General features: G+C 53.6%; 1 protein-coding gene across 2 annotated transcripts in view; it reads left to right on the forward strand.

Moving 5' to 3' along the window:
• The first annotated feature begins 1,106 nt into the window (after nucleotides 1-1,106).
• CLSTN3 (calsyntenin 3) overlaps nucleotides 1,107-12,548 on the forward strand; it is a 25,443-nt gene continuing 14,001 nt past the window's right edge. For both annotated transcript variants that reach the window (XR_003001591.1, XM_024733536.1), the window contains exons 1-10: nucleotides 1,107-2,371; nucleotides 2,814-3,009; nucleotides 4,595-4,803; nucleotides 5,058-5,207; nucleotides 5,465-5,650; nucleotides 6,233-6,514; nucleotides 7,296-7,408; nucleotides 10,564-10,726; nucleotides 11,630-11,686; nucleotides 12,387-12,544. Coding sequence is in view for 1 of the 2 variants with exons in the window: in XM_024733536.1 (XP_024589304.1) it covers nucleotides 2,170-2,371; nucleotides 2,814-3,009; nucleotides 4,595-4,803; nucleotides 5,058-5,207; nucleotides 5,465-5,650; nucleotides 6,233-6,514; nucleotides 7,296-7,408; nucleotides 10,564-10,726; nucleotides 11,630-11,686; nucleotides 12,387-12,544 (1,716 nt within the window). In the remaining variant the exon portion in view is untranslated. The remainder of the gene's footprint in view (nucleotides 2,372-2,813; nucleotides 3,010-4,594; nucleotides 4,804-5,057; nucleotides 5,208-5,464; nucleotides 5,651-6,232; nucleotides 6,515-7,295; nucleotides 7,409-10,563; nucleotides 10,727-11,629; nucleotides 11,687-12,386; nucleotides 12,545-12,548) is intronic.

Below are 12,548 nucleotides of genomic sequence, written 5' to 3' on the forward strand. Positions count from 1 at the left end.
TCGGGGTGGGCAGGAGGCCTTCAGGCTCCCTGGCCCATGACAGGTGGTTCTTCAGACCACCTCCCTTCCCATCCGTTTTCTCAGACCTGCCCCCTTCTCTTCTCCCTCGCATCCCCCTTCCCACATCCTCCTCTCTGGTCCATCTCTACCCATGTGCTTCTCTTGCTCCCATTTGGTCCCCATTCCCATCCTGGGCTCTCTCTCTCCCCCTCCCCCAATTTCTCCCTCCTGGAGCTATCTCAGGTCTCAGAAGGACTTGCCCCTGAGGGGCGATACACATCTCTGGGCGGGTCTCCGTTTTCACCGGGGTGTGCCGGGGCTGAGGGTGTGTGGCACATCCATCTGGTTCCTCTCCATCCCCTCCTGGGGAGAAACTGTTCCCTCTAGCTCAGCAATTCGGAGCACGTATGTTTTGGCGTGTTCCTCTGCATCCATAACCTTCCGTCTGCGTGCAGCTGGGCTGAGGGTTACCAGAGCTGCCCTCTCTGCAGACAGCAGATAAATTCAGCTGGGTGAGGCCGTCCGAGGGACCAGGAGGGAGGGAGGGGGTGGGGGCCGAGGGCTCAAGTAGGTGGAGATGGGCAGGGAAGGGCAGAGGTGGGTGTCTGGGACTGTTAATTGAGTGGTGAGAGGGGAAGGGAGAAGGAGAAGGGAGATGAGGTGTGGGAGGGGATGAGAAGGGGGTGGACCAGGGTCAAGGTGGAGGCCAAAAAAAAAAAAAAGAGAGAGAAAGAGGAATGAAAGGGAAACCAGGAAGAACAGGTGAGGAGAGGGGGAGGGGAAAGTCCAGGAGGGAAAAGACAGGGAGCCCAGGAGTCAGTGAGAGGAGATGGACACGAGGAGAGTGTTGGGGGCCGAGAGGAAGGCAGCAGAAGGGTGGGGTGGGGCGTGAGCTGTGCGCAGCCCCTCCATCCTCGGCTCAGTCTCTGACCTCAGCCGGCTTCCGAGCCTCCTGCCACTTCCTGTGCTGGCTTCTGGGCACCATCTTGTGGCTTTCTCCTCTGCCACTAGAGAAGGGGGTCATGGTGGGTCCTCGGCGAGGAAGGGGCCGGCATTCAGATACCGGAAGGCTTTGAGGGATGTCACTGGAAGAAAGAATGGAAATCAGGATTGCTTGCTCACCATGACATACTGGGGATGACTTTCCTTTCGGAGACTCAGTTTCCCTCTGATGATATGTCTTCCTCTGCCCAGGTCTCGCTGATGGGCCATCGTGGATGTGCTTTGGGAGCTTAGGGGTTGGCTTGATGGGACTCAACAGAGCAGGCAGTGGAGGTTGGCGTTGGTTAGGGGAAGGGAGCCCCTCGCCAGGCTGGCGGGAGACTGGTCCTGGGGAGGAGACGTGATTAAGTTGAGTCTGGTAGCAGATGGGGAGATCTGGAGGCTGAGTGAGTCCCACGTCCATTGTGGATTGGCTGGTGGCTGAAGGGAAGAGGGGTGGGGTAGGCGAGAATTAGGACTCAGCCATGAGTCTGTATAAGAGCGGGGCTCAGGGAGTGTGGGGTTTGGTGGCCTTCTGGGGGACATAGGACCGTGTTGGTTATGAGTGTGTTCTCTGGGTGTGAGGGTGAGAAGCAGGGAGAGGATTTGTCGTGTTTCTAGGCCATTTCGATAATCCCTGAGGACGTCGGCTCTGCTGGGCCCAGCCGTTCAGCATTGATTCCTCTGCTCCATCCCTGCCTCTCTCTGTCCTCCTCCCTCTGTCCTATATATTTTCCCTTCTCTCTTTTCTCCTCTTCCCTCTCCTCTGGGAGAATGGCTTTAGGATGGGGCTTGGCCGGGAGAAGAAGGGATCAGGATTGAAGTGGGGTGGTGGTGGTGGAGATGATAAACAATCAGGATCTCAGGAAGCTTCTAGTCTGCTTTTCCTAACCTCAACTCTGCCCTTAATCTATCTCTTCCCTTTTCCAGGGCCTTCTGATGGCCCACCACTGCTCCCTGAAGGCCCAGTGTCCACACTCTAGCTCTTGAAATCCCTAAAGAAAGTCTCCACCTTCTGACCAGGTTTCCCAGGGGACATGGCAGTCCCCCTCCCCCACAGGGCAGGCTGTGGCCATGGAAACTGTCTATCCTGTGACCTCCCGTAGACCCTGACTCCCTTCATGGCTGATTTCTTGTCCTCAGTCCTTTCTCCTGTAGGTGCTTCTGCAGGGGCTGGACAGGGTGGTGATGCTGGAGTGTGTTGTCTGGAGGTGGAGGGCCGGCTCACAGGTGCTTCCTTTCCTCTCCCTGGGTGGGGGGCGGGCAGCCAACAAGCACAAGCCATGGATCGAGGCGGAATACCAGGGCATCGTCATGGAGAACGACAACACTGTTCTGCTGAACCCACCACTCTTTGCTTTGGACAAGGATGCCCCCCTGCGCTATGCAGGTAAGTGGGGCTGGGGCAGAGGGGGGCGGGTAGGATAGAGAGAAGTGGGTGGGAGGGCAGGGGCAAGGGAGGAGAGGGGAGGTCCTGGGAGGGAGAGCAGTGTGGACGTGGCAGGAGAGGAAGAAGTAGACTCCAGGAGGAAATGGGCCACGGTGAAGAACGGTGGTAAAATAAAGGGGGCCAGAGAGGAGGACGTGGGCAGGTGGGGGTCAACGCAGTCAGATTTTGCCAGATCTCATACCTGGGGGCTCTGAGAGGTTGCCGCTCAGGGAAGCTAGGGTTGGAGCTGATTGTCTGATAATTAATGCTTTTCCATGTGCAAGAGAAGGGACAGGGGTTTGGAAGGAGAGGTGAAGTGGGAGCCTGAGGGGGGTTGGCGAGTGTGGGAAGGAGACCCTGGAGGTGGTGCAGGAGCTGCGTCCTTCCCTCCCCCTCTGGCCAGGCGAGATCTGTGGCTTCCGGCTCCATGGGTCTGGGGTGCCCTTTGAGGCTGTGATCCTGGACAAGGCGACAGGAGAAGGGCTGATCCGGGCTAAGGAACCCGTGGACTGCGAGGCCCAGAAGGAACACACCTTCACCATCCAGGCCTATGACTGCGGCGAGGGCCCCGACGGGGCCAACACCAAGAAGTCCCACAAGTGAGGACGCTCCTGTCCCCTGCCCTCTGCTGCAGGCCCCCCACCTCCTCCCAGGCCCCTCACCATCCTCTGTCCTCGCCGTCACTGACTATCTACCCCCTCCCCTCTCTGCTCCTGGGGTTTAGGGACGGGGCCTTGTCGTCCAGGAGCCTTCAGCCAAGGGGACAGAAGCACGTGGTAGAACTCAGTGGGGTCTAATCTTGGCTCTGCCTCTTATGACCTTGGGCAACTTCTTAGCCTTTCTGGATTTGCTTTTCCTTGTCTGTAAAATGGGGTGATGGTGATGCCTACTTCTTCAGGTTACTGTGGAGATGAAAGGAGATGGTTTGTATAAAAAGCAGGCGCTGCAGTGCCTGACACTGAAAGGGCTCAATACCCGGAGTCAGGACGCTGAGAGAACGAGGAAGAGGACGGTACATTCAGCACACACCCACCGTCTGCAGCGTGTGCCACACTCACACACAGAGCATGCGCACACACGGCAGTGGGCGCGGGTGGGCAGGAGATGGCTACGGCAGGAAGAAGGCTGGGGCCCAGGGCTCCGACATCTGTTCCCAGCTCACTTCTCCTTTGAGAATGGGAGGAAGATGGGCAGTCAGGACTCCTGGGCCACTGCGAGGCACTAGAGATAAACCACTCCTTGTGATGACTCAGTTTCCCATTTAGAGACAGAACCCTTGCCTCTGGGCCCTGGGTGCCAGGATCTGGGCTGGGGGCAGGGCTCCGCATGAAGGGCTTAGCCCCTCCCCAACCTCTGCTTGCCCCGCGGGGGCCTGGGCGGGGGAGGGGGCATGGCCAGCTTGCTCACTGCACATGTCAGATGACTTGTGGCTCTGGTACAAATGCCACTTCCCTGAATGTGTTTGCTTTTAATTTGGTTTTTATTCTGCATCTTCCTTTTTTTCTTTAAGAAGGTTTGTTTATTTATTTATTTATTTTTTGGTTGCGTTTGGTCTTGGTTGATGCACGCAGGCTTTCTCTAGTTGCGGCGAGCGGGGTCTACTCTTCGTTGTGGTGCGCTGGCTTCTCATCACGGTGGCTTCTCGTTGTGGAGCATGGGGTCTAGGCACCTGGGCTTCAGTAGTTGTGGCTCCCGGGCTCTAGAGCGCAGGCTCAGAAGTTGTGGCACACGGGCTCAGTTGCTCTGCGGCACGTGGGATCTTCCCGGACCAGGGCTCGAACCCGTGTCCCCTGCATTGGCAGGTGGATTCTTAACCACTGCGCCACCAGGGAAGCCCCTGCATCTTCCTTGATTATCCCATTGGATTTGACTCTCATGAAGGAACAACCGGCTGGACACAGAATCCTCTGTCTCGCGTGGCTGTCCCCAACCTATAGCATTCTGTACAGAAGTCATCAAAATTGGCCGCTGGTATCCCCTGGGGTCGTTCCTCACCCCGTACATCAGTCACCCTTTCCCCGGTGGTGCCTGTCCCTTGCTGTGCCTGGTGCCCTGGCTGGGGGGATGAGCGTGCCCACTGCCCCGGGCTCCAGGACCAGCTGGTCCTGCCTGCTCTGCTTCCCTGTCTGGACTCCTAGTTGTGGCTGACTTTTCCTCGTCCTCCTCCCGCTCTGGCACCTGCAGGGCCACCGTGCACGTGCGGGTCAATGATGTGAATGAGTTTGCCCCAGTGTTTGTGGAGCGGCTGTACCGCGCGGCCGTGACCGAGGGGAAGCTGTATGACCGCATCCTGCGGGTGGAGGCCATCGATGGCGACTGCTCCCCCCAGTACAGCCAGATCTGCTACTACGAGATTCTCACGCCCAACACCCCCTTCCTCATCGACAACGACGGTGAGGCGCCTGCCACCCCAGCTGCTCCGCCCTGGGCGCCCGTGTCCCTCAGGACATCTCGGGGCTGTGCCCTCCACTTCTGTCCCTCACATCCTCATTCCTCACCCTCCTTCCCAGATGTGGAGCCTCCTTCCCTAGATTCCTTCCTCCCAGCTTCCCGCTGTCTAATTCACCTGCTGCCCTATTGGCTCACAAGTCCTCCCCAGACTTTCTCTAGTGCGCCTGACCCTCTCCATCCCCCACCCCCACCCCAGGGAACATTGAGAACACGGAGAAGCTGCAGTACAGTGGCGAGAAGCTCTACAAGTTTACGGTGACGGCTTATGACTGCGGGAAGAAGCGGGCGGTGGATGACGCTGAGGTGGAGATCCAGGTGAAGCCCACCTGTAAACCCAGCTGGCAAGGTGAGGAACTCTACCCTGGGACCTGTCTTGTAACCCATCTTTCACCTTGGTGTCCCTTTGTATCCCTTCTGACAACCACAGGGGTTAGGCTAGGAGTCAGGGGAGGGATATTTGGGGAAGGCTTGTAGCTGCCTACCCTGGCTGGCTATTTTCGTAGGAGCCCGAGACTGTCCGTGGATGTGGCCAGAGCAGAATGGATAGGAGGGGCTGCCTTACCCATCTCCATCTCCACTGCCAGCTCCCTCTCACCCCTGCAGGCTGGAACAAAAGGATTGAATATGCACCAGGCGCTGGGAGCTTGGCTTTGTTCCCTGGTATCCGCCTGGAGACCTGTGATGAACCTCTCTGGAACATTCAGGCCACCATAGAGCTGCAGACCAACCATGTGGCCAAGGGCTGTGACCGTGACAACTACTCAGAGCGGGCACTGAGGAAACTCTGTGGTGGGTGTGCTCCCCTCAGCTCCCCGGGCCTGTCCCCTGTGCCCCCTACCCCCAGCCTCTGCCTGAAACTCCTCTGCCTCTTTCTTAATAATCTGTCTTGGGAATTCCCTGGCGGTCCAGTGGGTAGGACTCTGCGCTCGCATTGCAGAGGGAGCAGGTTCCATCCCTGATCCGGGAACTAAGATCCTGCAAGCTGTGCGTTATGGCCAAAACCAAAAACAGAAATACTGAATCTGTCTTACATCTTCCTTTGCCCATCCATAGATGTATATATCTGCCGGCATGTGGCTATCTCTTGTGGTCCAAAGAGCACATAAATATGTGGGTGGCAAAGATGCATAATTGTGGCCCGAGAGAGGCACCAGATACATTATGGGACAATGGCAGGGAGAGATGACGAGTGGAGTTGAGGTCACTGGGGAGCTATTCCTAGCCATTCCTTTCTCATCTCTGAAAGGCCAGAAGAGGCGGTGAGCGTAGCTGTGGGAAATCTTTCCTTGTCCCTCTCTCCCTGCCTGCATATCCTGTTTCCCATCTGCTGCCTCTCCGCTCTGACACCTGTGCCTTTTGGGGCTCCGGCAGGCGCAGCCCCTGGGGAGGTGGATCTGCTGCCCATGCCCGGCCCCAATGCCAACTGGACGGCGGGCCTCTCGGTGCACTACAGCCAGGACAGCAGCCTCATCTACTGGTTCAACGGCACCCAAGCTGTGCAGGTGCCACTGGGTGGCACCGCTGGGCTGGGCTCTGGGCCCCAGGACAGCCTCAGTGACCATTTTACCCTGTCCTTGTGGATGAAGCACGGTGTAACCCCCAGCAAGGGCAAGAAGGAAGAGGAAACCATCGTGTGTAACACTGTCCCAAACGGTGAGCCTTCCCTAGGGCACCCGTCTGAGTGTGGAGAGACTGGCTTCTTGTCCTGCCTCTGTCACCGTCCAGTCTGTGACTGTGGACGCGTCACTCCTCTCTCTTCATCTGTAAGAGAGCAGTGCTAGGTTTCGTATTGCTGTGATTTACTCCCAGCATGACAAGCTGGGATCCTACTGCTCTCAGTGATGGAACCGCTCACCGCCCTCCTCTGCAGCTGTCTCATCACCCTGCATCCACGTGTAGCAGACTCTGCCCCCCAGACCTGCTCCCCTTAAAGCCCCCCGTCACAGCCTGAGTAGTGCTGTGCCCCATTCTTCCTCTTCCACCACCCCATCTTCCTTCTTTAAGGGCTAGTGGGCTCCAGCCCCCAGGACAACTCTGCCCTCTATGGCAGTAGCACAGCCCTCTTGAGGGGCTCAGCCTTCACCTCCTCTTTCATTTCTGCCTCTTCTCGGAGCTCATCTCTCTTGACCTGAAAAGGAGTGTTGCCCATGAAGTTTGTATTAACCAAAGGACCAGTAAAGATCTGAGTGGGGGCAGGCTGGCCAGTGTCCCCCCTCAGCCAGTCAGAGTGCCCAAGACAAGCCCGACACTGGACTCTGTGTGTGTGTGTGTGTGTGTGTGTGTGTGTGTGTGTGTGAGAGAGAGAGAGAGAGAGAGAGAGAGAGAGAGAACCTGAAGGGATGAAGAGAATCCGGAATCCCCTCCCTCCTGGTGCTTTGAAGCTGTTTTTGCCCATGCTTTGTGTTTGACCTCTGTCCCCATCCTCTGCCCTCAGAGGACGGCTTCTCTCACTACTCGCTGACCGTCCACGGCTGCAGAATTGCCTTTCTCTACTGGCCTCTGCTGGAGAGTGCCCGGCCAGTCAAGTTCCTCTGGAAGCTGGAGCAGGTGAGGCCGGAGCCAGGCTCCTGGGAAAGCTGGGTGGATGTAACTTGCTTTCAGGCGAGGAGGTCCTAGGGCAGGGGTGGGCATTTTCTGGGTTGCCCTGTGTCCCTTCTTTCAATCTCCACTTTCAGTTTCTGACTATTTTTACACCTCCCTGCCCCCCGCCCTGGCTCCGTTTTCTTGTTCTCTTTTTCCAAGGCTTGTCTCTTGCAGAAAGCACTCCTGGATTAAAAGGAAGTAGGGAACAAATTACTACGAACACCAAACCCGACCAACCATCTTTCCCCTCTTGTTTTCTTTCATCTGTTTCTTATCTAGAACCTTACCAGTGCAGATGCCTGACTCTCAAGCAGTTAGCATGCTGTAATTGAGGAAATAAGTAATCTGAGGTACATAGATTAGGTTTGAGTCCCGCTAGGGGAACTTCCTAGCCATGAAATCTTGGTTAATATGTTTACAACTCAGTTTCTTTTTTACCTATGAGTTGAGGATAATAAGAATTCTATATCCCAGGGTTGTTGTAGGATTAAATGATGTAATAGACCTTTATAGACTAAAAGGCAGTATATATATGTGTGTGTGTGTTTGTATATTTATATATCCATGCACATATATATATACATATATATGTATATAAATCTCACTATTTTCATGGTTATGAGGGATAAATAAAAATGGGCAAAAAAGAAAAGAAAAATCTCTTGAGCCAACAGTTGCAGCCTCTTCTCTATTCATTCTCCAAGCTGACCGCAGGGACCGTGGGGATGAACTGTGTTTCCATCCCCTTCTGTTTTTCTTGTAAGCCCCGGTGGAGTGGCTGAGTAAGCAAATGGCTGAAAAAAGGCAGGAAGTGGAAGAGAGAGAAAAAGGGAACGAAATCCTACAAACTGGATAATTGAGGGCTGTCTCCAAAAGCTGCTTTTTGTGGCACTCTTTTTTTATTTTTTAATTTATTTTTTATCTTTTTTAACATCTTTATTGGAGTATAGTTGCTTTACAATGGTGTGTTAGTTTCTGCTTTATAACAAAGTGAATCAGCTATACATATACATATGTTCCCATATCTCCTCCCTCCTGCGTCTTCATCCCACCCTCCCTATCTCACCCCTCTAGGTGGTCACAAACCACCGAGCTGATCTCCCTGTGCTATGTGACTGCTGCCCACTAGCTATCTATTTTACATTTGATAGTGTATATATGTCCATGCCACTCTCTCACTTTGTCCCAGCTTACCCTTCCCCCTCCCTGTGTCTTCAAGTCTCTTCTCTATGGCTGCATCTTTATTCCTGTCCTGTTGTGGCACTCTTCTAAAGAGATATTCTGCCATTTCCTTCTTCTGGATCTTTCACCCACGTTGCTAATACTGGTAACATTCCTCTTTCTATTTTTCTTTTACTTACCCTTATTTATTCAACAAAGATTTAGTAAATACCAATTCCCTGCCATTCTACTAGGTTCTGGGGATACAATGGGGTCTAAGATGGAACAAAATCTCTGCCTTCATGGAGCTTACATTTTAGTTGAGGAGATAGATTTTTAAAAAGTAAGCAGACATATAAACATGATAAATTGTGATAAATGCTGTGAAAGAAGAAGCAAGGGACTGAGGTAGAGAATAGGAGGCAAGGAGAAGGGAACTCACTTTAGATTGGATGCTCAGGGAAGGTCTGATAGAAGTGAAATGCAAGCTCATCCTGAAGGATGAGACAGAGCTGTGAGAGAGAGTTCCAGTCAGAGGGAAGAGCAGATGCAAAGGCCCTGAGGCAGGAAAGGGATCGACATATTGCAAGCACGGAAAGAGGACCAGGGAGTTAGAGCACAGTGAACAAGGGCAGAGACTGGACTTGAGGTTGGAGAGCTGGACAGTAATCAGCTGTATGGTGGACTTTGTTAGTTAGGGTCATTTGGATTTTGTCCTATAAGTCTTTTGAAGGGTTTACAGCAGGGACGTGACCTGATCAGATTTACACTGTAAGAAGATCCCTTTGTATATGTATGTGTATAGCTGATTCACTTCGCTGTACACCTGAAACTAACACAACATTGTAAATCAACTACACTCCAATTAAAAAAAAATCTTAAAGTTTGAAGGTGCTCCTCCACCAAATTTGGGATGTATTTCTCAAATTAACTATAAATTTTTGGGATTTCCCTGGTGGCGTGGTGGTTAAGAATCTGCCTGCCAGTGCAGGGGACAAGGGTTCGATCCCTGGTCCGGGAAGATCCCACATGCCGCAGAGCAATTAAGCCCGTGTGCCACAACTACTGAGCCTGTGCTCTAGAGCCTGCAAGCCACACCTACTGAGTCCGCGAGCTGCAACGAGTGAAGCTCACGCGCCTAGAGCCAGTGCTCCGCAACATGAGAAGCCACCGCAATAAGCCCACGCACTGCAACGAAGAGTAGCCCCTGCTCGCCACAACTAGAGAAAGCCCGCGCACAGCAACAAACACCCAACGCAGCCAAAAAAAAAAAAATTGTTTTTGTTGCAAAAATAGGAAGGATTTTTCTAATTTTGCTTCAGAAAAGATTTGGTTACAAGTAATTTATTTAATTTGCAATTAGCTATGATTTTTCAACAATTGTCATTTATATTTGGGAACATTTGTGAAGTGAGGAGAATCCAATCTTTTCAAATGTAATGAGTTGTTAATGAATACTAAGTTTGACAACATTAAATTCAGAAGTGATTTAAAGATTAAAAAAAAAAAAAGATCCCTTTGGCAACTATGGGAGGAAGGTCTCGGAGACACCTAAGAGTGTAAGTGCTCAGACGAGACTGCTGTAACAGAGAGAGACTGGGGACTTGAATGATTGGGTGGCAATGGAGATGGAGAAAACGGCACAGAAACCCACAGCTTTTAGTTCTGTTTGGACTCGGGATGGACAGCACCTGCTGACGGACTCCTCTTAGGAAAGTTGATGCTTTTAAAGGTTTACCTGCAGAGTGGAATTTTAGGTACGAGGTTGGAGCCTGATAGATTCTGGGCAAGGATATTACTCCTTTAGCTGGGTGGGCAGCAATTCACCAGTAGGACCTGTTGATAGGACAGGCACTATGAGGGACTGTCCCCTGCCTCCCAGGAGGTGGGGCAGTGCCTCGTGTTCGTTCCCTGGGGATGATGTGACTGACAGGTTCCTGCCCTTCCCCATCCCCCAGGTCTGCGATGATGAGTGGCACCACTATGCTTTGAACCTCGAGTTCCCCACGGTCACACTCTATGCCGACGGCATCTCTTTCGACCCTGCCCTCATCCACGACAATGGTCTCATTCACCCGCCCCGAAGGGAGCCTGCTCTCATGATTGGGGCCTGCTGGACTGGTAAGTCCCGCCAATGGTTGGGGCCTCCAGTGGCTGATGGAGGAGCAAAAGGGCAGCCTGACCTCATGAGCTCATCGCCCTGCAGTTGGGCAGGGAGGCCGGGAAAGATCTCTTGGGGAGGAGACCACAGCCCCTCAGGTGTCCTTCCTGTTGGACTGGTCATCACCTCTGACTTGGAGGAGTTTCCTGCTCAGGCAACACCAGCATCTTTCTTTCTGTAACTTCAGTCACTTCCCACTTTGTTCCATCCCAGTGTTGATGATTCCACAGCCCACTCCCCTGCTGGAGGACAGCAACCCTGCAGAGAGTCAGCAACCTTCTAACTTTTAAGCTGTTTCTTTCATTTTTTCCTTCTGGGAGGGTGTGTGTGTGTGTGTGTGTGTGTGTGTGGTGTATTTGCATATGTGGTGGGTGTCTGTATGTGGTGTATCTGGTTTGTGTGTATAGTGTATCTCTGTATGTGTGTGTGTGTGTGTGTGTGGTGTATTTGCATATGTGGTGGGTGTTTGTATGTGGTGTATCTGGTTTGTGTGTATAGTGTATCTCTGTATGTGTATGTGTGTGTGTGTGTGTGTGTGTGTGTGTGGTGTATTTGCATATGTGGTGGGTGTATGTATGTGGTGTATCTGGTTTGTGTGTATAGTGTATCTCTGTATGTGTGTGTGTGTGTGTGTGTGTGTGTGTGTGTGTTGTACCAGAGCCCTTGTGTTTCCTCAGCAGCATATTTGGAGTTTGTCTATAACAGAGGCCTGAGATAATCTCAGACATGACAAAAGGAGGGTTGGGATTCAGCAGAGAGGTTCAAGTCCTACACGGGCAGGGGCAACGCCTGGAAGACCTCCCTGTCCTCTCTGTCAATCTGGCCACACATCCCTGAGCTCACTGGCACTTTTTCTCCCCCAGAGGAGAAGAACAAAGAGAAGGAAAAGGGAGGCGACAACAGTACGGACGCCACAGCAGGTACTTGCGTGTGAAATCTGGAGGCCGGAGAGCTAGCATCTCAGTTTAGGGCTCCCGCTCCCGCGTCCGCATGGCCCTACCCGGCCTCACCGTTCACCGCCTCGCCCACCACCAGGGGGCAGAGCCTCCGAGCATCGCAGCCGGGCGGGCTCGCCCGGGAGAGGGCGGCCAGATGGAGCCGGGCTGGGCGCCGGTGTCCTTTCCTGCCCACGGAGTGAAGTCGAGGGTTCTCGTGCTGGCTTTCCGCGTGGCAGAGCGCAGAGGGCAGGAGGCAGCCACGCGGCCGGGAGAGCTGGGCATCCCTGAAGCTCACGCGCATCCTTCCCGGTGCTCCCCGCATGCACCGTGAAGACCCCCTCGCGCACTCTCCTCGTTTTCTGCCTTGAGTCTCCGCTTTCCTCTCTTTGGTCCTGCTTTCCTTCTCTTTCTGCCTCTGCCGGAAGATTTTCTCATTTCTGTGGCTTCTATTTTTCGCCCTCCGTCTCACCCCCCTCCCCGCCCACCCCCGGTTTTATTCTGTCTTCTCGCTCTGCCTTGTCCCATCTTCCCTTAGCCTCCCTTGCCGCTCATCAATCTTTTCTTCTTTTGGCTTCCACCTGGCTCCTCCCCGTCTCCCTTCTCCAGCCTGCTGCTCTTTCTCTCAGGCCCCTCTTCTTATGCCTCCTCTCACCTCTGGTCCGCCCCTGTGTTCCTGCCCTAGGAGACCCCTTGCCGATCCACCACTACTTCCACGGCTACCTGGCTGGTTTCAGCGTGCGCTCAGGTCGCCTGGAGAGCCGTGAGGTCATCGAATGCCTCTATGCATGTCGGGAGGGGCTGGACTATAGGGATTTCGAGAGCCTGGGCAAAGGCATGAAGTTAT

This window comes from Neophocaena asiaeorientalis, unplaced genomic scaffold (genome assembly GCF_003031525.2).
Source record: "Neophocaena asiaeorientalis asiaeorientalis breed wild unplaced genomic scaffold, Neophocaena_asiaeorientalis_V1.1 scaffold150, whole genome shotgun sequence".
NCBI lineage: Eukaryota > Metazoa > Chordata > Mammalia > Artiodactyla > Phocoenidae > Neophocaena > Neophocaena asiaeorientalis.